This window comes from Glandiceps talaboti, chromosome 18 (assembly GCF_964340395.1).
Source record: "Glandiceps talaboti chromosome 18, keGlaTala1.1, whole genome shotgun sequence".
NCBI classification, from domain to species: Eukaryota; Metazoa; Hemichordata; class Enteropneusta; family Spengelidae; genus Glandiceps; species Glandiceps talaboti.
Genome location: NC_135566.1, coordinates 19792165 through 19817585, shown reverse-complemented (window position 1 = coordinate 19817585; position 25421 = coordinate 19792165). Strand labels below are relative to the sequence as shown.

Genomic DNA, 25421 nt, shown 5'->3' with positions numbered 1-25421 from the left:
CAAACTCGAAGGGCAGGTGGTATTAATAAGAGAGATGTTTGAGTACAGACTGTGCTGATAAAATAGTTGTTTTTATTATCCAACGCACAATTATTAACACCTTCATAACTGGACCTGGTGTCCTCCAGATGTCCCTAAGAATCACATAGTGGCCATTATTGCCACGCGAAAGCAAAGCTGTACGTGCTAGAATAGGAAACGCAGAATTCTTTTTCTGGTCGTTCTACGTCACAACAATACGTGTCTACGTCATTGGTTCTGTGATGCTCGATGTATGAGTAAAATGTTCAGAATCACCACTATTTCACCATTTTCTCGATTCATACTGAAAATACTCGTAACATAAGGGATTTTGTCACTACTCGGCTTGTATTGACTAGGCCCAATATTTAAGAATATGTAAAGGGCGTGATATGACAAGTACGTAGTGTCTAGGTAATTATGTAACAAATTTCCTTGCGGTAAAGTTAAAAATTAATGTGTTACACAGCTAACAAAAATAGTCCGTGAACTTGAAGGGCTTGGCTGGAATTGCAAATATCAACGTGTTTATTGAAGCTTTCGCAGCATACTAGCGAATTTGGTAATTTGAATAAACATAGTTACGCTTGTCACAGTAAGCATATAATTGCTTGCAGAGCAAACATTGAGTCATAGCATAGTTACTTATGTCTCGCACTATCGGTTAATGTGTCGTAATTTGTCCAAAAACTTGAATAATTGCTGTTGACTCGCGGAGTAAACTGTCAAATATGTGAAACATGATAAATTTAGACACAGCATTTTGCTTGCGATTTAAGCCCGCGAATTTAATGATGGCAACTATTCATCAATGTACGATTCTTCCCACGTCTTTGTTCATCTTTTACAAATTGTTTGCATTTTATACACGTGACCAATTCTGTATACACAATGAAATCAAGTGTTTGGGTCATAATGTTAAGAAAGTCACGATGTGGCCTTTAGATAGCAGGGATATAATATTGCTACCGTCGCTGATATATATAGTCTGTCAAAAACCATGCGATGAAATACAATAATAATTCAATAAGTCGGGTGGCACATCTTCCAAATGCAATCAATTGGCGTCCGTGTTCTTTCTATATCACCGCTGTGTCAAGCACAAGAGCCTACTACATGCGTACGTTGTAAAAATAATAACAACGTCTCCTCAATGGCCCTCAAATCGTAAATGAAATTTCCTGTAAAAGTTGTCCAAACGTTTGTAGTAATAATTACTGTTCAACAAGACTCACGACCTTTGTAGATGTAGTAGGCCTAAAATGTTGTTTGGTTCCGGTTATCCGACCCCACCTAGTATTTCACGCCGACCCTAAACTTTTTTTTTACGTATTTGTGGAAAAAAAGATAAAATCGCCAAAATTTTGGAAGTCTCGAAGGACACAGTGGATGCGGAAAATGACATCAACTTAAAAAGTCAATATAAATATGTTCTTCCAAACTGTAATCATGGCTGTAAATCTGATGTGAAGAACCAATAACACAGAGAGACCATATGGAAAACATATGGAAAAAATATGCAGAAAAAAAATATATATAGAAAAGAAAAGAAAAAAATCTACCCACCCCACCTATTCTAAAATTGAGCGTAATTGGAACCACACAATTATTTTTGTTAGGCCTTAGTGTCCTATGATAATGTTTACCTAGAGTACTTACCTTTCCCGATCCCTTGATACCTTTCCAGAGACTGAAGTACACAACGATAAAGACTGCCATAAGACATATGGCCAGCTGCCAGCGAATTGATCCAACATCATCAATTCCATTTGAGAGATGGGCTTGTAGAACTTTACGTCTGTGAAAGGAGATGATAAAATTTACCGGTATGAGTACACTTTATCTTTAGTATTTTGCAAAGCAAATTTTAGTTAACTTTGAGACTATGATAGATTCTGTTGAAAACCCCAAATAGTAATCAAGCTTATTGCAACATGCTTTGTTAACAGCTGGAAGTACTTTCAATTGTCATATATGAAAACTTGTGTTGTTTCTATGACGTAATTTTCTTACTCTAAAGAATTACGTTATGATTCGTTTATGCATCTGGAAGTTGTCACTGCTGTCTTGAATTTAGTAAGGCATTAGTTTGTAGTTTAAACAAATTACTTTTTTCCATATCAATATTTAAATAGGCAAATAAAACATGGCTTTTTTTCAACTGAACGGTACACAAAACCTTACATACACAAAAAGAAAAAGAAATCAAGTTCGACGCTTCGCCAACTACACATGATATCATAATGTATTTTATAGTTCCTTCCCAGCACGTACACCTTGAAGTGGCATCGATAAACTTCTATGAATATTCATAGGGTACATTAAAAAACGTGCAATTCCGAATCAAACATTGCAAACAATACGGACTGATAGACTGGCAAATGTCGAAATACCATGGCCATTGTGTAGCATGTGAAAACTATGAAAACTAGATCTAGATACAATGATAACTATTGCAAACACATTTAGAATTATTACAGTGCATTGATACAGAGTGGAGTGCTATTTAGACACGTTTTGGGTTAACTAATGGGTCATGGGTCATAACCTACAATTTATTTATAATTGTCACCATTTCTTACCGTAAAGTGCTACCTGTAGACCCTTTCAATTATTGTTATACTCAGTGTAAAAAGTTCACACAATGTTAATAACGTGATGAAAATTGATGTAATTGTGTTAACATTTGCTATTTTCCTATAGATGTTATAATGATAACATAATTCCTGAAAAGTATATTTTTTATAATTTACCATTTTGAAATTAGTTGATGCAATTTTACAGTTATTTTCCTTTCATTTGGAATTCTTTTTTATAACTGTTCACGTAAAATCTCCTTTTTCTGATTTACAACTGTTTATAAATCGAAATAAATGGTTGGCAGAATTTGATAAACCCGAGTATACTACAAACTTTCATTGTAACAGTTGAATAAATCAATGTGTGTGTGTGTGTGTGTGTGTGTGTGTGTGTGTGTGTGTGTGTGTGTGCGTGCGTGCGTGCGTGCGTGCGTGCGTGCGTGTGTGTGTATGTATGTATGTATGTATGTATGTATGTATGTATGTATGTATGTATGTAGGTATGTATGTATGTATGTATGTATGTATGTATGTATGTATGTATGTATGTGTGTGCATGGTGTATGTAGAATGTTATTTACATGCATAATGCAATGTAATGTAATGTAATGTGTTAATATACATAAATACACTATATCTATACTGTATATTTATCATGTAACGCTTAATAGATTGTTATAGACTATATGAAAGTATTAAATAGCCGAAATTTTCATCAGAGTTAGTTTTCTTTTATTTATGAATGACCAATTTGAGTTGCGGTACCGGGTGTGCCATACGTAAAAAACAATGAATTTGTTCGCATAGCATTGGCGAGAAGCGATCTATACATAGAACAGATACAGATATGACTATTATATTAGGGCATTGTAATGTAGGACTTGTTGCAGTGTTAGTTGCTTGCTGCTTTGTGGATCTATACTTGTGCACTGAATAACAGAGATGAGATAGTACATCGACTTACAATTAATTAAATTCGCTGTTCGAGAAACATTATGATTTGTGCATGAAAAAGCTGTACTTTGATCAGGATTTTGTCAACCGTACAGATTTAGCATCGCCAATGGACAAATTACCATGCTCCATTGGATATAATACGACATAACAAATCGTCTTTTAATGAAAAACTATATTAAGTACAGTAAGGCTATATTTCAATACATTGGAATTTGAAAATAATATACAGGCACTGTGAAAATGTACGATAAATTAATCCTAACCTACCTTTCAGACATTCGTATTTTGAGACTCATTTTAAACGAAAAATGTCAAAAATATGATCAATTTGAATCGAATTCTTTTACGTTGGATGAAAATGATATTATTTCTCACAATCTAATCTAAAAAAACCCTAATTTTAGATAAAATTATGTAAATAATTGATAGACTGAGAAAAATCATTTTTTGTTCACGTCTATTTAGAGGGAAATATGGCCTGTATTTTAAAGGTTTCATACATGGTGTACTTGAATTTCTACGAAACAATTATTACAAATCAATAATTACAAAAATGGCAGTGAAATCCACTACACAGATTATTACATATACTTTAGTTCTATATTTGATTCATTATTATGTAAAAAAAAAAACGGATGTAGGGGCAATTGTCTTGAACACGAAATGGGCGTTCTCATTTGAAAGTTTTACATAAACTACATTTGTGTCACCGTGTTTAAAATCATTTCACTCCGTTACCAACCACATCATTAACTCCTCGACGTTGGCATTAGTTGTCGAACGATATCGTTTATCAATGGAAAGAAAGGACAGTGGTTTTCCCATTCGCAAGGTTTGTGATTTAGTGATGCGTTCATAATGATCGTCCGTCATCAAAGTAGTTTGCTTTTATTTCATTAGGTTCTTTGTCAAACACAGATCGGTTTGGGTTACTTAATCAATGTTCTTCCACACTACAAAGATGTATATAACATAAAAAAGTAACCCTTTTTTTGGAAATTGATTGACCGGCATAAGATGGGGGTCATACTTGTAACCATGGAAACCATGTGTGCGAAGTACGTCTGTGTTTGAGTTCGATGCTTGGTTCTAAAAAAGGAAAAGAAATCTTCAGTACGCTAATACGCGCCGTTCAAAATTCTCTTTGATTTGCAACCCGTCAAACGACACGATTAACCTTTAATGAAAATGGAGTCGTAGTGAAATAGACATACCAGGGCAGACCGAGTGATGTCCCTTTTCACATGTACATTTCAACAAGTAACTAGGCAGAGAGCAGGAAACGTTAATAACTTAACAGCTAACTGCGGATCTGAATTCAAAATTACCATATAACTCTGAGTCAAAAAGAGCTCGACGGGCCAAACATAACTATCTAAAGAGAGTGAACATTTTTTTATGAAATAAGACGACCTAATGTCCATTTTGATCAGCGTTATTCCATGGCAACTCGTTAAGCTGATTTATTGATGTGAAATACTGCGACGTTGAATCAGATCGCCGCTATTGTCTCGCCACTGACAAGCTAATTCGGTGATATATGATACATACTTAGCGTATATCACAATCGATACGATACCTGTGGATTTCTTGAAACAACCATGTGATTTGATTAAGGAGAGTCTATTCCTTGCTTGCACGACCTTATACAGTTCATGGCTACAAAGTCTCTGAGCTTTTTACTATTTCAAATACGGTAACTCCCTCATGGGAAGTCCAATTCTATACCCTTTATATGACAACTCCTTTATAGAAATCTTATTAGGGGAAGCTTTTCCTAAATATACAGTTTTTATAATTGTTTCATTTTCGTCAGGGGAAAATTACTTCCCTTTTTCAGCCTACTTCGGTTTACTTTATCATAATTAGCTAATGGATAAATACTTCGCTTTCATTTGATAAAGGCTGAATAACGTAATTTTCAGAGGGAAAATAATACGTCATCATTGTAGATGACGTCATTCAATCATTTAGACTTGATATAGAGTTAGCTGCTTGCTACAGTGAAAACCAAATTGAATACAGTAGCTTGACTTTTAATGATACATTCATTTTATGACATCTGCAACTTGGAAATTTGAGATCACTTTGTTCTAGAAAATCCCAATTTTCAGTTAAAATCTATTTAAAAACGCTAGAGTCACTGTGTACATTTTTGAAATGGAAGACAAAAATTATTTATAAATTTATGTCATTTTCGAATCCAAAATGGCAGTCGAATACTGTGTTAATTTATGGAAAATGAAAGATTGATGATTTCCTAGACTGTCGACAGTCGCTCGCGCCTTTTTCCCTACGTTTTAAAACTTAAGTCGTTGCCGCGCTCCGATCCAGCGCAATACTACTATAATCGCATGCTGATATCGAGGGCCGAAGGCCCAAGCGTCTTCGGCCCTCGATATCAGTATGCGATTATAGTAGTGTTGTGCCGGAGCGGAGCGCGGCGACGACTTAATAAAACTTAGATAAAACGTAAGGGAAAAAAGGCGCGAGCGACTGTCGAAAGTCTAATGATTTCCTTGAAGCCAAGACGATACCCCCCCTCCACCCCACAATTCTTTTATTTGAAAATGACGCTTTCATATATGGAAAGAATTGAGAGAACTTTAATTTGATTTGAACTTCGATTATATATATATCTTGCCAAGCGGTAATGTACACTTTCTCGTCGCTTCCATTACCCTTTCCTTACATGTTCGATAGTTTCCGAATTAGTATTTGTTTGAATTTGTTGATAGTTGTGGGCAATACCAGTTGAAACATTGACTCGTAGTACTTTTGGGTCCATAAGAAATTATATTCATTCCGAGAAGGCTATGACTTGAATGCAGAGTCAACTATACTAATGTTTGGTCGGCATATAGTGATAATATAGTCATGCCAACTGAAAACGTGAATCTGACTCGGTAATCCAGTCAAAGCGTCGTGGGACATTTAGGACGTATACTGTCCTGAAATCTACTGGCTAAGGTTGCTGTACTTGATACTCGCTGCTTTGTGCGCACAGAATGCTCACAGTTCTTTCGCATAACGCCAATAATATGTTCACACGCCGAAATTTAATAGTGTCCAAAATAAATGAGCTTGTCACTCATTAGACAGTTTGGCTATCTCAACGATAACGGCTAAGTAGGGGGTCGTAATTGGCAAGTAAAAGGGTGTAGAATAACAACAGTTACTCCTGTCAACATTTATTGTTTTCAGATAAAGTAATTGACAACAATTACATGACGTAGACAGGGTGGTCAATTGTTGATGATAGAATACGATAGGGTTCAACCAACCCGGCAATTAACGTCCATTGATTGTTAATGGTGCCTGCAAATATGTAAACTGATACCGAAATGAACAAGTAGTCGTCAGTTATTGACATACGTTTTGCGTGTGTACTTCAAAGTTTAACACGAATACAGTGCCCTTGAACTCATTCGTGTCCTGATAATTGTTATTCTGAAATGAGTTAGGAATTCTTTGTTTCTTTTGTTACCATGGTTACTGAAAGAAAGATGCTTCACTCTTTCGCCAGATTCTCCCCCTCTATATGAGACGGAGTGCTAGTTTCACAAAAGGCAACTTCCATTTTTTTTATTCGGATTGCCGGACGTGTTTTTTTGTATCGGTGATAGTTCTCTTACAGAAACCCACTAGAGATACCCATTGTTATCTTACACACTTCATCAAACCATCTGTATACAGGGGATGATTGGGAATTAAGTATAACACCACTCTGTAACGATGACATGTTTACGCATGCGTAGTTGTCAAATTCTCAAGTCGTCAATTGCCCATTTTGTTTGCCTAGGTGCGATGTTTCAGATCTCTCGGTCACGATTAATGTGACAATTAATTTCATGCAAGTCTTTGTCATAACACCCTAAAAATAGGGTATTTTCAATATTAAACGTAAAATAACATCATAAGTTTTTCTTCACATGAAACAATAATTGGTGCAGAAAACAACTTTAGTCCTGGAGTATAGAGTTTAATGAAGAAGTTGTTCAACTCAGAGCACTTTCATCACGTATATATTAAAATCTATTTTCTTAGAGATCATGTCAATACCACTGTTTTGATAACGTAAATTAATCAGCCTCGCCATCGACTTTCAATTGATACTTGATTCACTCAGATGAATACCATGTTATTCTAATAGTTCAGTGCTTGATCGATTCTCATCTATAACATGAATATATAAATTTACGGACACGTGAGAGAAACACAGTCTTGTGTCATACAATGTATATACAGTGATTTAAGACTGACATAGGGATAGACGGACTGGAATATATGTTGACAGCCAAATAAATAAATACATACATACATACATACATACATACACACATACACACACACATACATACATACATACATACATACATACATACATACATACATACATACATACATACATACACACATACATACATATATACTGACGGGCCGACAGACAGACAGACAGACAGACAGACAGACAGACAGACAGACAGACAGACAGACAGATAGAATAGACTTAAGAACTTTTAAACTTACTCGAAAAACTCGGCAGCTGGCAAGGATCCAAGGGAAGCATTCTCAATGGAAGAGTTGAAATTATCAATTTCACTACAGTTTGGTGTATTCCAATCGTTGTTACAGGTTGTCCATGGTAGATTAGCCGTGAAGGATGAAAAGAGGTAATACACGGCCCAGGCAATGACAGTGTTATAAAAGAATGACGTGTACATATCAATGACACACAGTGCATAGCCTATACCTGGTGAGATAGATGAAATAAACATAGTATTTGGTTACAGACTCTGGCAGTGAAAATGTAATGATATTACTAACTGAGTTAATAACATTTTCTATGACAGACATTGCTGTATGTAACATATATGACATTTATACATCTGTGACATGGCACACACACAACTTGTGGCTCTTTGTCAATCAAATAAGTTATATTATTTATAGCGCTTATTTCAAACATTGCTACATTTAATAGTAAACGTTTGAAAGAATTTGATATTATTTCATCCTCAGATGTATATCTCGTTCACCAACAGTGATGTACTCTAGTACTGTCGGTTAATATAAACTGTACAAATTATTCCAATATATATAGCACCTTTTGGATTTTACTTTGATATTGTTCAAACTGACTTGGCGGCCATTTTGTATTATTTTATTAATTTGGGGTTTTTTGAAACAGTGTTAAGTGTATTTAATGTTGAGTAAAAAAATCTATAATCTTATTTACAGACCTGTCCATCAGGAGACAAATATTCCTTTGTCTCAAAGCCACTAAGAGTCCCTAATTTGTATCGACGAATATCTGATGCATATCTCGCGCATTTTGAAATGAACACTACATTAAATTACTAGATATATGAATATTCATTAGCTGAATATGACGTCAGTCAGTGATAGTTATGCTTTTATTTGCCGCCGCAAACAATCCTAAGCTATAAGCAAATATTGATTAGAAACACCAGATATAGGGACCGTTTCCAAGACGAATGCAATTATTTACGGTGTTACAATTATCAAACAATTCACGTGTACTCTCAATAATTCAACAACAATTTATGTGAATAGTGTCGGAACCTTTGATTTGTAATATTAGAAATGAACAAAGCCTAGAGAAAGGATCAAATTGTTGCTATTTCTTTCACGTGTACTTTACGAACGGCCACTTGTTGACTCCACAAGTTGAAGGGATCGGATGTTACTCGGTGTTTGAATACACAATGCAACGTAAATTTCACAAGATTGTATTTGTAACGTAAAGTCTACGCGCACGTATATATATATACATATGCAAATTGAAAAAATATATTTGCATATGATTTGCTTAGTACTTTCCTCCTGCACAGAAAAACTATTGATCGTGCAAGACATTTCTAGTTATATAAATAGATGCCATCTTTTCGATGTCAAATACACACTGTGACAAGAAGTGCACTGTAGAAGAGGTCTTTGATGACTCAAGTAGTCAAGCACATAACATTTATGATGTATTGATGAAATAGACCATCATTAGTTATTTTCAAACCTCAACTAATTTAATCTACTCCTTGATGAAATGTCATCATTTTAAAAATAAGTTTTCAGACACGGAATCGTTTACACCTTACCTTTGAATATTGGACATATCTTGCTCCAGAGACTAATGGCGCCACTGCGATGGTATTGTCCAAGAGATAACTCTAAGAAAAAGAGTGGAACTCCGCCGAACACAGCCATTATGCAGTAAGGTATAAGAAACGCACCTGTAAATAAGATACACAGGTTAAAATATAGATACAATGTTCCTGACAAACATCTGTACATAGATAAAAATACACCGCTTTATGATATAATTACATAGTGGCTGAGTTGTATTTACTATTGGAGGTTAATCCAGGCATACTCTAATATTGGGGGTTAATCCAGGCATACTCTACTATTGGGGGGTTAATCTAGGCATACTCTACTATTGGAGGTTAATTCAGGCATACTCTACTATTGGGGGGTTAATCTAGGCATACTCTACTATTGGAGGTTAATTCAGGCATACTCTACTATTGGGGGGTTAATCTAGGCATACTCTACTATTGGAGGTTAATTCAGGCATACTCTACTATTGGGGGGTTAATCTAGGCATACTCTACTATTGGAGGTTAATTCAGGCATACTCTACTATTGGGGGGTTAATCCAGGCATACTCTACTATTGGGGGGTTAATCTAGGCATACTCTACTATTGGAGGTTAATTCAGGCATACTCTACTATTGGGGGGTTAATCTAGGCATACTCTACTATTGGAGGTTAATTCAGGCATACTCTACTATTGGGGGGTTAATCTAGGCATACTCTACTATTGGAGGTTAATCCAGGCATACTCTACTATTGGGGGGTTAATCTAGGCATACTCTACTATTGGAGGTTAATCCAGGCATACTCTAATATTGGGGGGTTAATCTAGGCATACTCTACTATTGGAGGTTAATTCAGGCATACTCTACTATTGGGGGGTTAATCTAGGCATACTCTACTATTGGAGGTTAATTCAGGCATACTCTACTATTGGGGGGTTAATCCAGGCATACTCTACTATTGGGGGGTTAATCTAGGCATACTCTACTATTGGAGGTTAATTCAGGCATACTCTACTATTGGGGGGTTAATCTAGGCATACTCTACTATTGGAGGTTAATTCAGGCATACTCTACTATTGGGGGGTTAATCTAGGCATACTCTACTATTGGAGGTTAATCCAGGCATACTCTACTATTGGGGGGTTAATCTAGGCATACTCTACTATTGGAGGTTAATCCAGGCATACTCTAATATTGGGGGGTTAATCTAGGCATACTCTACTATTGGAGGTTAATTCAGGCATACTCTACTATTGGGGGGTTAATCTAGGCATACTCTACTATTGGAGGTTAATTCAGGCATACTCTAATATTGGGGGGTTAATCTAGGCATACTCTACTATTGGAGGTTAATTCAGGCATACTCTACTATTGGGGGGTTAATCTAGGCATACTCTACTATTGGAGGTTAATCCAGGCATACTCTAATATTGGGGGGTTAATCTAGGCATACTCTACTATTGGAGGTTAATTCAGGCATACTCTACTATTGGGGGGTTAATCCAGGCATACTCTACTATTGGGGGGTTAATCTAGGCATACTCTACTATTGGAGGTTAATTCAGGCATACTCTACTATTGGGGGGTTAATCTAGGCATACTCTACTATTGGAGGTTAATTCAGGCATACTCTACTATTGGGGGGTTAATCTAGGCATACTCTACTATTGGAGGTTAATCCAGGCATACTCTACTATTGGGGGGTTAATCTAGGCATACTCTACTATTGGAGGTTAATCCAGGCATACTCTAATATTGGGGGGTTAATCTAGGCATACTCTACTATTGGAGGTTAATTCAGGCATACTCTACTATTGGGGGGTTAATCTAGGCATACTCTACTATTGGAGGTTAATTCAGGCATACTCTACTATTGGGGGGTTAATCCAGGCATACTCTACTATTGGGGGGTTAATCTAGGCATACTCTACTATTGGAGGTTAATTCAGGCATACTCTACTATTGGGGGGTTAATCTAGGCATACTCTACTATTGGAGGTTAATTCAGGCATACTCTACTATTGGGGGGTTAATCTAGGCATACTCTACTATTGGAGGTTAATCCAGGCATACTCTACTATTGGGGGGTTAATCTAGGCATACTCTACTATTGGAGGTTAATCCAGGCATACTCTAATATTGGGGGGTTAATCTAGGCATACTCTACTATTGGAGGTTAATTCAGGCATACTCTACTATTGGGGGGTTAATCTAGGCATACTCTACTATTGGAGGTTAATCTAGGCAAACTCTACTATTGGGGGGTTAATCTAGGCATACTCTACTATTGGGGGGTTAATCTAGGCATACTCTACTATTGGGGGGTTAATCTAGGCAAACTCTGAGCTTTGTGGTGACGAACGATTCTGAATTAAATTTAAAGCAGTACGATCTTTAAACCACCATACTCATATTCACCACCACCACCACCATCACCACAACCACCATCACCACCACCACCACCACAACCACCACCACCACCACAACCTCCACCACCACCACCATCACCACCACCACCACTACAACCACCACCACCACCACCATCACCACCACCACCATCACCATCTCCACAACCACCATCACCACCACCACCACCACCACCATCATCATCGTCGTCATCATCATCATCATCATCATCATCATCATCATCGTCATCATCACTTTTAACCTCAAACCACTATCTAGACGACGTAGTTTACATACTATTAGGTTTATCTCGTAAAGTTCTGACTAAAATATGTTATTTAATATAATCTGATAACTCTGCTGCGTAATCCGCTATTGAGATGGAAATTGACAGATTGTCAGTTAAACTTGACCCTTATTAGTTCTGTCCAATTTGCTTTTGCACACTGAATGTGGTGTCACATGGCAGCTTTGTCAATAAAGCTGATAGCTATACCATTAAAGCGAAAGTAGGATGCCATAGCGGTATGTTTGCAACATTTCAATTCATACTTGTACTCTATACACAATACTATAAGTAGATGTTGAGAAGTAAGCATGGGACATTGGTTTATGTGGTTCTTGACGACCTGAGTAATTCCAACCTTTACTTAGCCACCGCTGATTAAACACAATTATACGAAAATTGTCGAATGCAGAAAGAGAGAGAGAGAGAGAGAGAGAGAGAGAGAGAGAGAGAGAGAGAGAGAGAGAGAGAGAGAGAGAGAGAGAGAGAGAGAGAGAGAGAGAGAGAGAGAGAGAGAGAGAGAGAGAGAGAGAGAGAGAGAGAGAGAGACGGGCGGACGGACGGACGGATGGATAGATGTTAAACAGACAGACGTACGTACGTACATACATACATACATACATACATACATACATACATACATACATACATACATACATACATACATACATACATACAGACAGACAGACAGACAGACAGACAGACAGACAGACAGGCAGGCAGACAGAGTAATACAGACAATGGACCAATGAAATGGGTAACATTTTGAGAAATAGAAAAATGAGAATGGGAGTAGTAAGGTGTAAAAGACATAAAGAAAGGGAAAAGATCAGAATAGCGGCCAGGCTTGCAACACTTGTATTCACTGCTAACTGTGTAAATGTCGATGTGTTGGTATTTTGTTTAGATGTAGGACGACTGTTATATTAAATAATTTGACATCGTATCTGTGAAGGGCAATCTTTGACGTAAGTGTACACAGTAAGAATGAAATCAATATAATTATTGGCCAATTTATTCATTCAGTATTACATGTCATTTCTCCTAAGCTAACAGAGTAGTACCCCAATGGTCGAACTCTTGCCTTTCACACCGTCGAACGTTCATTCCACAGTATATCATTAATATGGCCAATTGAAATATCAAAGGAGTGTCGACTACGTCGTAGGTTGGATATTTATTTTGTTCAGCGAAGTGTGCAATACCAGTTTATGTTTCACTAGTCACGGTTCTATGTCGTGTTTTACTGCGATTGACCCCAACGTAGACCAAACATTATATGTCTTATCCATTCCACTTGAAGGACAGTGACTTAGTTTTAAAAAAACCTTCACGCACCTTACACACACCATTTGTACAAATAAGCCCGATTTCAGCGTAAATCTACGACGCCTAAATAATCAAGGCAAGCGACAAACTGCCCAATGACCAAGGCTTGTTCACACACAGACTGGGTCTTCAACGTCAAATGATAAACATCCACATCCGACATTTTTAATGAAGTGAATGATCTTGTTCACTAAATCGGAGCTTTTAACCAATTATTCCGTCACTTGTTGACACGACTTGTCATTGCTACATCTATGCTAAGAACATGGAATCTATCTGTACATACGGCGTGTAGTATACAGCGGTTCAAACTAAAACTTTACGAAAGTGTAATATTTCTAAGAATGAAAGGTGACGTAAGGTCAATGTCAAGGGTACAAACTGAAAAAAATGAAGTTGAATGAATGATAAGAACGTACCTCCTCCGTTTTTATAGCATATGTAGGGGAACCGCCAAATATTGCCAAGATCAACTGCAAACCCGATGACCGACAACAGAAAGTCTATCTTCTTTCCCCACGTTTGTCGCCCGTCGTCAGCCTCCTTGCTATCTTGGTCCTTGACGAGACCGAGCGTACTCTCTGTGATGGGAACTTTGGTCATGGTTGGTTCACCGCCCATTTTTTGTCCTTCAAAGTTGTCTTTGTTAGGTTTTGCATTGGAAGTTGCATTAAGTCCGGACAGACTGTTGGTTCTCGCGGTAAAAGTGGTCGTTCCACCGCTGGCATCCTGCAGCGTGACCCGAACTTCTGAATTTCTTCTGTCTCCTTCATCAGCAGTCGGCCCGCCGTTGACATCACCAGTTCGGTCGAAGGCCAAATTGTCCACGCTCCTGTTCGTGTTTCCTTGCTGAGAACTTCCCTTCTTTGACCGATCCATCGTACCGTCTCTGAATCTACGAGTGGGCGTTTCACGCGCGGAGACGACAATTTTTTTTTGCAGGAATCGTCAGAAAAAGACGCCCTTTAAACAAAGTTGTGAATTTTGTTGTAAAAAAGAAACGAAATATATCCTAGGATAATTTCAGTTCCTTAATAGTGAATGTAACATTGGCATCGCTACCAGATCTAGAGGCATCGGGCTCCACTCAAGTTTACACAAGATTGAAGTGCCACGGCCTGAAGACAGAGCGAGCTAACTTGGGATGCAAGACTTTGGAGTGAGAATGAAGGCGGCGACTCGACGCACTGCGTAGTTATTTTAAAACCCAGGATTTGTGGCAAGATGGATATCCTGGAAACAACTTGGCGACCTGCAATGAAAAGAGTAAAATAATGAGAAAATAATGAAATATATTAGACATGGACCACCTGAGAGCAATGTGACCAACCAACGCACAATGATGCTAAATCTCGCACACTGAAATAGGAAATGAGTAAGCTGGGCATCGAATTGGACACAAAATGACAAGAACCAAAAACACTACTTGGGCAAAGCGAAGAGGCCATTTACGGTACCGTGTAAATTCCATCGCTGTCGTCAAAGGACGGCTTGACTACGTATCGTGTTCGAGGCGTGTTTCTCTTAGCTCCGAAAATGAGTTAACACGGTTGGACAAAAGCCAGTAGCTTGACTGAACACAAGACTGTTATGTCTTACTAAGAGGTGTGGTATAAGTTGTCAATAGACGATGACAGAAATAGAAATACACACATTAACTTCAAGCAGCGCTCAGCGCAGAGTGAGCTTTCACACGGAATGACTTCCGTTGAAATGTACAAGCAATATACAAGTAGCTTGGCGATATATTACCCTCATCTATGAAATCCACACCTGATCAAATTGAAATTTTCATCAAGCTACACATTTGCATTGGACGCAGAGAAACAAATAAAAATCATCATTTTTAACGAAGTTTCAAGATTGAAGTAGTCTTTCAAAATTTCGAAATAAAGGAAAATGGGAAGTTAGATTTTTAAAAAAAAATCAAATGCCGTAAAGGTAGGTAATAGCTTATGAAAAGAAAATGGTTATACAAAGAAAAAAAATATCACGATGTATTTTTTCTCAACTAGGCTTAATTGGTGCATAAGTATAAAACTGATTAGATGTATGGGGCGTAGATGAAATTGAGTTTCAAACGTCACGAATTCTCAGATTCTACCAACAGCAAATACCACACAATACCATTGCAATACAAAAAAAATGTTTTTTAAATACATTTTAAGAGAAAAAGTAATAACTGAATTTGAAATATGATGCATAAATTTGTTAGTAAAACCCCTAATGTGCAATGGCTAGAATTCTTATTTGCGACTCAGGCTGAGAGCAATGCTCTATAATTGTGGCTATCATAATTGCCGTGTTAAAGATTTTCAAACATACGAACTCCAGCGTTCACTGAGAAAATATTGCAGATAACACACCAGTGAAATATAATATGACCGTGACAGAATCTGGCATACGGCGGCCAAATCAATACCAAGCTAGTAAAATATATTGTTAAATATGTAATGTTCACTGTTTCACTGCTGTGGTTTACAGCTCGAATAATACTTGATTCTCTTTTTCTTTCTGTGTCCATCGTCATGCACCTAGATGACAATGTAATCTACACAGCCTACTCCCAAGGATTGGTAACTCCTATATAGATTTTAGAAAGGTGCTTCAAGCCCTCCACTGTATAAACTTGAGGGGCACACTATTCACTTGTTAACTTTTTAAGATTCTACAAGAAATTACTGTTTAGATGTAAAATTCGTGCAAACCAGACACTAAAAGCACAATCCAACTCTGCACACCACACCACAACACAACACAACACAACACAACACGACACGACACGACATGGCAAGGCACGGCACGGCACAGAACAGAACAGCACAGCTCAGCACGTGCACAGCACAGCATATCACACAACACAACACAACACAACACAACACAACACAACACAACATTTACATAACTGTATTGTATATTCCCGGAACATAAGAAATACGATTTTTTTCATTTTGTGTTGTTTTGATTTTGTTTGGTATGGTTTGATTTGATATGATATGGTTTGATAAGATTTGAATTCACATACACATGATACACATACAGTTTTATTACGGTTTAATATTGTGGGATAAGTTAGATGTGTCGGTCAATTATACGTCATAATGACGTCATCATTAGTGAAACGATCAAGTTACTCGTATAGTAGTTGGTTTCATCATAGAAATTTGAATTCTAATCCGTAACAGTTGTTACTCTTATGAACCCACCGGTGTTGGTAACCTAATCAAGATACATAGTGGTGGTTGGAGTGGAAACTTCCATCCAAATGTAAACATCTCTAGGCGTGTTTGTTGTATATTCTATTTGTGTATTTAATCCCAAACATTGTCACAGTATATGTATTGTCCTGACCCCATCTACGGTGTTTCTAACAACCTAGGGGCGAGATCAATAGTTCAATGTAGGATAAAAAACTAAATTCTTTTAGTTAGACCTCAGATCCCCCAACCATAACCCTTTCTAACTTAATTGGCCAAAGTTGATAATTGTTTCAGGCAGCACAATCAATTCAAATCAGTATGTAGTAGTATGTGGTGCTATGAATATAAAGCCAGTATGTAGTAGTATGTGGTGCTATGAATATAAAGCCAGTATGTAGTAGTATGTGGTGCTATGAATATAAAGCCAGTATGTAGTAGTATGTAGTGCTATGAATATAAAGCCAGTATGTAGTAGTATGTGGTGCTATGAATATAAAGCCAGTATGTAGTAGTATGTAGTGCTATGAATATAAAGCCAGTATGTAGTAGTATGTGGTGCTATGAATATAAAGCCAGTATGTAGTAGTATGTAGTACTATGAATACAAAGCCAGTATGTAGTAGTATGTAGTGTTATGAATATAAAGGCAGTATGTAGTAGTATGTAGTGCTATGAATATAAAGGCAGTATGTAGTAGTATGTAGTGCTATGAATACAAAGCCAGTATGTAGTAGGATGTAAGTGCTATAAATATAAAGCCAGTATGTAGTAGTATGTAGTGCTATGAATACAAAGCCAGTATGTAGTAGTATGTAGTGCTATGAATACAAAGCCAGTATGTAGTAGTATGTGGTGCTATGAATACAAAGCCAGTATGTAGTAGTATGTGGTGCTATGAATACAAAGCCAGTATGTAGTAGTATGTGGTGCTATGAATACAAAGCCAGTATGTAGTAGTATGTGGTGCTATGAATACAAAGCCAGTATGTAGTAGTATGTGGTGCTATGAATACAAAGCCAGTATGTAGTAGTATGTAGTACTATGAATGCAAAGTCAGTATGTAGTAGTATGTGGTGCTATGAATACAAAGCCAGTATGTAGTAGTATGTGGTGCTATGAATACAAAGCCAGTATGTAGTAGTATGTAGTACTATGAATGCAAAGTCAGTATGTAGTAGTATGTGGTGCTATGAATACAAAGCCAGTATGTAGTAGTATGTGGTGCTATGAATACAAAGCCAGTATGTAGTAGTATGTAGTACTATGAATGCAAAGTCAGTATGTAGTAGTATGTGGTGCTATGAATACAAAGCCAGTATGTAGTAGTATGTAGTACTATGAATGCAAAGCCAGTATGTAGTAGTATGTGGTGCTATGAATACAAAGCCAGTATGTAGTAGTATGTAGTACTATGATGAATGCAAAGCCAGTATGTAGTAGTATGTAGTACTATGAATACAAAACCAGTATGTAGTAGTATGTAGTGCTATGAATACAAAACCAGTATGTAGTAGTATGTAGTGCTATGAATACAAAGCCAGTATGTAGTAGTATGTAGTACTATGAATATAAAGTCATTATGTAGTAGTATGTAGTGCTATGAATACAAAGCCAGTATGTAGTAGTATGTAGTGCTATGAATGCAAAGCCAGTATGTAGTAGTATGTAGTACTATGAATACAAAACCAGTATGTAGTAGTATGTAGTGCTATGAATGCAAAGCCAGAATGTAGTAGTATGTAGTACTATGAATACAAAACCAGTATGTAGTAGTATGTAGTGCTATGAATATAAAGCCAGAATTAGTAGTATATAGTACTATGGATATAAAGTCATTATGTAGTAGTAAGTAGTGCTATAAATACAAAGCCAGTATGTAGTAGTATGTAGTGCTATGAATACAAAGCCAGAATGTAATAGTGTATAGTACTATGCCAAAGCCAGTATGTAGTAGTATGTAGTACTATGAATACAAAGCCAGTATGTAGTAGTATGTAGTACTATGAATACAAAGCCAGTATGTAGTAGTATGTAGTGCTATGAATACAAAGCCAGAATGCAGTAGTATTTTGTGTCGAATGAGACCTAATGGCGTAACCCCCCCACCCCACTTAACTAATCACGTTTTCTATCCTACATTGAACTATTGATCTCGTCCATAGTCATCAACATGACTCACCCAATTAAAAGACACCGTTACTAACATATATCAGATCCCTTCCCTAATATTATCGAATTTATAGACATCTACCATTGGCATTACCTTTCCATGTCGATTTCAGAAGGAGCAATTCAAACTGTGACGTTTGAAAGTGAAATGTAACATTTGTACTTGGGAAAGAGAACGATATTACCTTGCGCAATCACCATGTTAGCAGAGTAGAAAAAAACAACATTAATTTTAATCCTAGCGTTAGGAATTAATTGAATCAGAGGAAAGTTACGAAAGGAATTTTGTAGGTCAAAGTTCGCGTGGGAATGTTAAAAGAAACTGTATGTTCTGCCTACGGTGTACGTCTTCACTCTGGCTTTAATTAGCATATAGGTTCTAATTAGCATATCGGTCATCCACAACATTCGGTGTATGATTTCACAATGTTATTGCCTTCGAGGCAAAATAGGACATTTTTAATGTCGGAAGTCAGTTTGTGGATCTATTGTGCCAAAATACAGTGAGTGGTTTCATTGAAATATATTTTACTTTTGAGTTTTGTCACTTATTAATACCGACTTTTGTTATACTTTATCGGTGATTAAGTAAGTCTAGGGGGTCTGTCATCCATCATAAATAAAAGAATATTGAGTGTATTAAAATGGATTCTTTATTCATCCTAAAGACTGTATTCAATAATAATTCAATAAATTGGGCATTCTTTATGGAAAATAGAGTTATATGTGTTGTTGAAATACGAAAATTCGTGTTTTGTGCGCAGTGTGTGTGGTATGGAGAGAGAGAGAGAGAGAGAGAGAGAGAGAGAGAGAGAGAGAGAGAGAGAGAGAGAGAGAAGGAGAGAGAGAGCGAGAGAAGGAGAGAGAGCGCGTGGATGAGTGTGTGTGTGTTTGCTTGTATGCATACATGTATGTATGTATGCATGTATGCATGTATGTATATATATGTATGTATGTGTGTATGTATGTATGTATGTATGTATGTATGTATGTATGTATGTACGTACGTACGTACGTACGTACGTACGCAGTTTACGTGGTATGGAGAGAGAGAGAGAGAGAGAGAGAGAGAGAGAGAGAGAGAGAGAGAGAGAGAGAGAGAGAGAGAGCGCGTGGATGTGTGTGTGTGTTTGCTTGTATGTATGTATGTATGTATGTATGTATGTATGTATGTATGTATGTATGTATGTATGTATGTATGCATGAATGCATGTGTGTATATATATGTATATATGTATGTATGTATGTATGTATGTATGTATGTATGTATGTATGTATGTATAAGTGATTTAGTTATTACATGAAATATCTTAACATACACATCATAAGTTGATAGCTTGATAAAGCAAATTGAAATGTATTCGTAATATTTCACTGCTCAAAATGTTCACAAAATTTACGCTCAGAGTGATTAAATTCTTTCAAGTAATCATTGTAACAGTTTAAAAGTAGGTTTATTACTTCGTTCTTGAACTTGGCTGCTATTATCTGCTATTATTTCCAATAGATTTTCATTAATGTATGTGTAGTTATTTGGCATGTGTAATATAGCCTCGACCTTATTCTACCGATAAACGTTGTACGAAGTCACCTGTTGCGAGACGTCTGTTTAGATTTACTAAAGTAATGCTGTTATTGATGTATGATTGCTCTCCTTCCATTACGATAGATTGGTCTTAAAGAATTGTTAGTCATTACGGTTTGCCATATATCACGTATTATTCAGTTTCACTTCTTCCGATAAGAGAGAAACATTCACATGGCTACTAATTAAATGATGGAGGAAACCATAGTGGCCCAGGAACATGAATAATTCATTACAATTTGAATACTTGTCGATTCCATTATAAGCTTTATTTTTTTCATACTGTTTATTGGAAACTGAGTTCATTTTTTGACTCATACCATGACCTCAGTGATTCAAAAATATTTCGCTATTGCTCAGAATAGAACAAAAAGTATACGTAGAGAGCCCCCTAACCAATCAAAATCAGCATCTACATGTACACCCCAATCAAAACCATTTAGACTAAAACAAGTACATGTACTACGACCGTTGTACAACCACACCTCCGCCGCCACAAACCACCACCACCACCACCACAGGCACAGAAAAGGGATTCGCGCGCGTGTTAAGTTCAGTTAACGGGAATTATTATACTTTATTATTTTTATTGTTTGTTTGTTTGTTTGTTTGTGTGTTTGTTTGTTTGTGTGTTTGTTTGTTTTTAACTTGAATAGAGCCAGTGTTTGTTGTTTCATATGACAGTTTGTGATCAACTTTGTAACGGAACTTGAGTCGACTGCGATATGAATGTAATCCGATGTGACATACTTTATAAATATGAGCTCAGTTGATTTCACTCCTTCAATAAAAACAAGTCAAAATTAACTGTTTTTTTTATCTCGATGTAGTGGAAATCATCATTTTTATATTATTAGTTGTTTTACTCAAAGAAGATAAGAAGGTTTGTAGTATGAAACTATGATGTACGTCACGTGGTTGAATGACGTAAATTACTCATATTGCATAATTACGAATTGCTTCCATTGACCGGGTTATAGAAATCCGCCAGTGTGCGGCCTAATCGGTGCCTAATGACGGGTGTTTCAGCAGAATGATTCGGTAAAATCAATACATTAATTACAAATTTTGGTGTCTTCCTCTTTAATATCACCGTCTTTAGGTTTGCATATTCTTAGACATATTACTCGTCGACGTAGATTACCCCACATAGTCACATGCATGGTCATATGGTATAGGTACTTCGTGCTAATAATGTTGATAAGGTATCATAATATTGTGGCATTGAACTTCAACAACCCCCCCCCCCCCCTTGCAATTATATTGTTTACTGTATCCGATACGTTTTTAAGGACACTGGTTTCAAATTCCCGCCCTTGACTTTCATGTTAAGGTCGCTCAGCCATGCGCAGGTGTTAAGAGAATGGTTTTCAAATTAACTTTGACAACAACACAATACAAAATGATTGGTTAAAAGTCGCTCATTCGTAGCATTAATACCATTAGTGCATACACTATGCTAAGTCATCTATATATGATTCGATGTGATTCAAAGATTAACAAATTGAGCGGGTGATGTTGTAGTATATACAGTATAAAAGTGTCTATATCATATATCAGAGAGAGAGAGAGAGAGAGAGAGAGAGAGAGAGAGAGAGAGAGAGAGAGAGAGAGAGAGAGAGAGAGAGAGAGAGAGAGAGAGAGCGTGCGTGCGTGCGTGAGTGTGTGTGTGTGTGTGTGTGTGTGTGTGTGTGTGTGAGTGAGTAAGTGAGTGAGTGAGGGAGTTAGTGAGTGAGTGAGTGAGTGAGAAAAACAAAACATACGCAGACAGACAGACAGACAGACAGACAGACAGACAGATAGACAAATATACACAAACAGAAAGATAGACAGGGAGACAGAGACGCAGAGACAATGAACAAGACAGAGACAGACACAGACAGAGGGACATAGGAAACCCAACAACAGAGAGACAACGACAAACAGACAGACAGACAGACAGACAGACAGGCAGACAGACAGTCAGACAGACAGACAGACGGATGGACTGACGGACGGACGGACGGACGAACAGACAGACGGACGGACGGACGGACGGACGGACGGACGGACGGACGGACAGACAGACAGACAGATAGATAGATAGATAGATAGATAGATAGATAGATAGATAGATAGATAGATAGATAGATAGATAGATAGATAGATAAACAGATAGACAGATAGATAGATAGATAGATAGATAGATAGATAGATAGATAGATAGATAGATAGATAGATAGATAGATAGATAGATAGATAGATAGATAGATAGATAGATAGATAGATAGATAGATAAAGGGAGGGCCATAGATAAAGTTAGCGAGGTTTCGAGCTTACAGATGGTGATAGATCTTCGAATCCAGTATAAGACATTGACGCTTGTCAGTATTTGATAAACAATTCACAGGGATAGAATAATGTACACGACTTTGTGAACAGAAGTATATACAGATAGATATCTACTGACTGTCTTATAGTCACACAAGTATATCTTCCTTCTGTTTTGTTACCGTCTCTAGTCATTCACTTCATGGATTCCAGGCTGTATGTATATAACTTAATTTATTTCCTTTATTTTAGTCTCCCAACAAATGTAGATAAGATGCAAAACATGAAAATAGAGTAGTCTATGTCTTAGTTGCCCGTCTAGTATAGTCCTGTCTCATTCAAAGGATCGCCGGTGACAAGTTAAAAGTATATAAGTAAACCACCCACTGCGAAAATTGCTGGCGAAAATTTACGAGTACCAGCGGGGAATGAATCAAAGTGCCTTAAAGTAGTTCGACGTTGTATTTATAATATAAAATCATTCATGATAATATAATGCGACATATTTAGTTTATTATTAAAATTGCTGTCAAAACGTCAGGGTCAGAATGATCAACAGCAGGGTCAAGGTCAAGCCGCTGACAAATGCCGTATCAAGTAACCTTGATAACCTTTGTGAACTTGTGACGTTGGGATACGCGCCAAAAAGACTGCTCAGAGGGCCAAGCAAATTTTCTGCGGTCACGGTGGTGAGCAATGCTGCCCCGGGTATGTGGAAAGAATGGCCCCCTGTAAACGCTTTCACTGTATATATTTTCGCTCTGAATGTCTTTATCTGGCAGTAAGGAATGATTTAGTTGTCTGGTATTCTGTCATTGTGATATGGTCGACAGTAATTTATGAATTTCACGCCGAAGTTTGTGGTGTAATTGAAGTAGTTTTAGTAAATGGTGATCACACAGATAGTGTTTATGTTGTAATCAAACTGCAAGTCCCGCACACCACATTCAGCTGTAGCCACGTATAATGCGTTAGGACTTCTCAACAGAAATGATGTGCGCCATCAACGATAGCCTTGATATTTTTAATAGAAGGGACCGACCACTCCTTTTTAAATCGCGTTATTTACACCAAAATGCTTTCAATGGTTTCAGGTCATGGGGAGGTCATAGAAAGAAGGAGAATACATAAAATGCTATTTGTTTAGATTCACCAGCATTGAAATGGTATGCATCAAGAGTTTATAAAAGAACACGAAAATCAAATTGATTGGTCATCACAGTAATTCACTTTCCCTCGTTTGCTATTTCATATTGAACAATCACTTGTACTTCAAGGTTCCAATTCAGGAACATTTTCCCAAAACTGATTTCAGAATGTCATATGCAAACAATTTGCTTCACAAAACCATAAATATTGGGGGGGGGGGGATTCAAATAATGTAATGTTCAACATATGACGAAAACGTACATATATTGAAGAAATAGAGTTCTAGAGTTGCGACCTACAAGTACTACGATAATAGCCTAATAAAACTAACATGGTCTAGGATAAGGGTATCCTATATGCCCGGTGATTAATTACATTCGGCTATTTTTACAGAAATAATCACCAGAAGAAGACCAAGTCACTACATATTCTTGCCTCGGACCTTGGACTAACCGTTTTAGACTAACCTTTCACCACCTGCTTGTGTTCGTACACGCACTCCTAGAAAGTGGTACTAGGTAAATAGAGCCGAAGTGTCTTGAATCTCATTCCCGTGTAAAACAATGTACGTATACGATTTGGTGACTTCTATCTGGTCTTTCTACCGACTGTTCTTAGATTACAGCAACCCTAGTATCGCGTGCAATCTGCTGGGCAATATCTAGTAACATAAACTATAGCCGCCTTGGCCTGTCGACTTGGTATGTTTACGGTCCACTCACTTCCTTGACCTATTTCCGAGTCGTCTTTCGTCCGCTGTGCGTCCGTCCTAACGAAAACTAGGCTGTAGTGCGGACATTCAATTCGACGTGGAAAATACAATCACCGTACTTTCAAACGACGATGTGTAGAGTCGACTTTGCTGGAGTGTCACTTTGATGCTTATAACAAATCTTAAAGTACTCTAATTCAATAGCTTACCTGGTACACGGTTGTTGTGTCGAAGCCTGTCGGACGCGAAATAATCTCAATTCATGAATAGAAGTCTTTTGATCGCCCCCAAAAGAAAGTGCCGTGTCATATAACCTTCAACCCCATCATATATAATACGGTGTCCTTTCTTTAATTGTTTAGTTCTGTGTTTTTTCATCAGCAGAAAGCTTTTTTTCAATTAAACCTGCACTAACTGCAACTGAAATATTTTTTCATCAAGGAACCAAATATATATTCACTAAAAATGGTCAATTACTTGTAAAAAGACATTGTATTGTTAATTAGTGGTCTGTCCGTAGGGTGGTGTGGAACCTAGAATCAATTTGATTTGATTTATCAAGTATACAGTGACAAACAGTACGTTCATCAATAGGTGA

At 37.1% G+C, this 25421-nt stretch overlaps 1 protein-coding gene across 1 annotated transcript in view; it reads right to left on the bottom strand.

Moving 5' to 3' along the window:
- LOC144449627 (sodium-dependent serotonin transporter-like) overlaps positions 1 to 25109 on the bottom strand; it is a 36303-nt gene extending 11194 nt beyond the window's left edge. The window contains exons 1-5 of the mRNA XM_078140201.1: positions 25033 to 25109; positions 14117 to 14949; positions 9674 to 9808; positions 8088 to 8310; positions 1681 to 1819 (exon numbers count right to left, since the gene is read on the bottom strand). Of these exons, the coding sequence (XP_077996327.1) occupies positions 1681 to 1819; positions 8088 to 8310; positions 9674 to 9808; positions 14117 to 14576 (957 nt within the window). The 5' untranslated portion in view covers positions 14577 to 14949; positions 25033 to 25109. The remainder of the gene's footprint in view (positions 1 to 1680; positions 1820 to 8087; positions 8311 to 9673; positions 9809 to 14116; positions 14950 to 25032) is intronic.
- Positions 25110 to 25421: the final 312 nt, after the last annotated feature.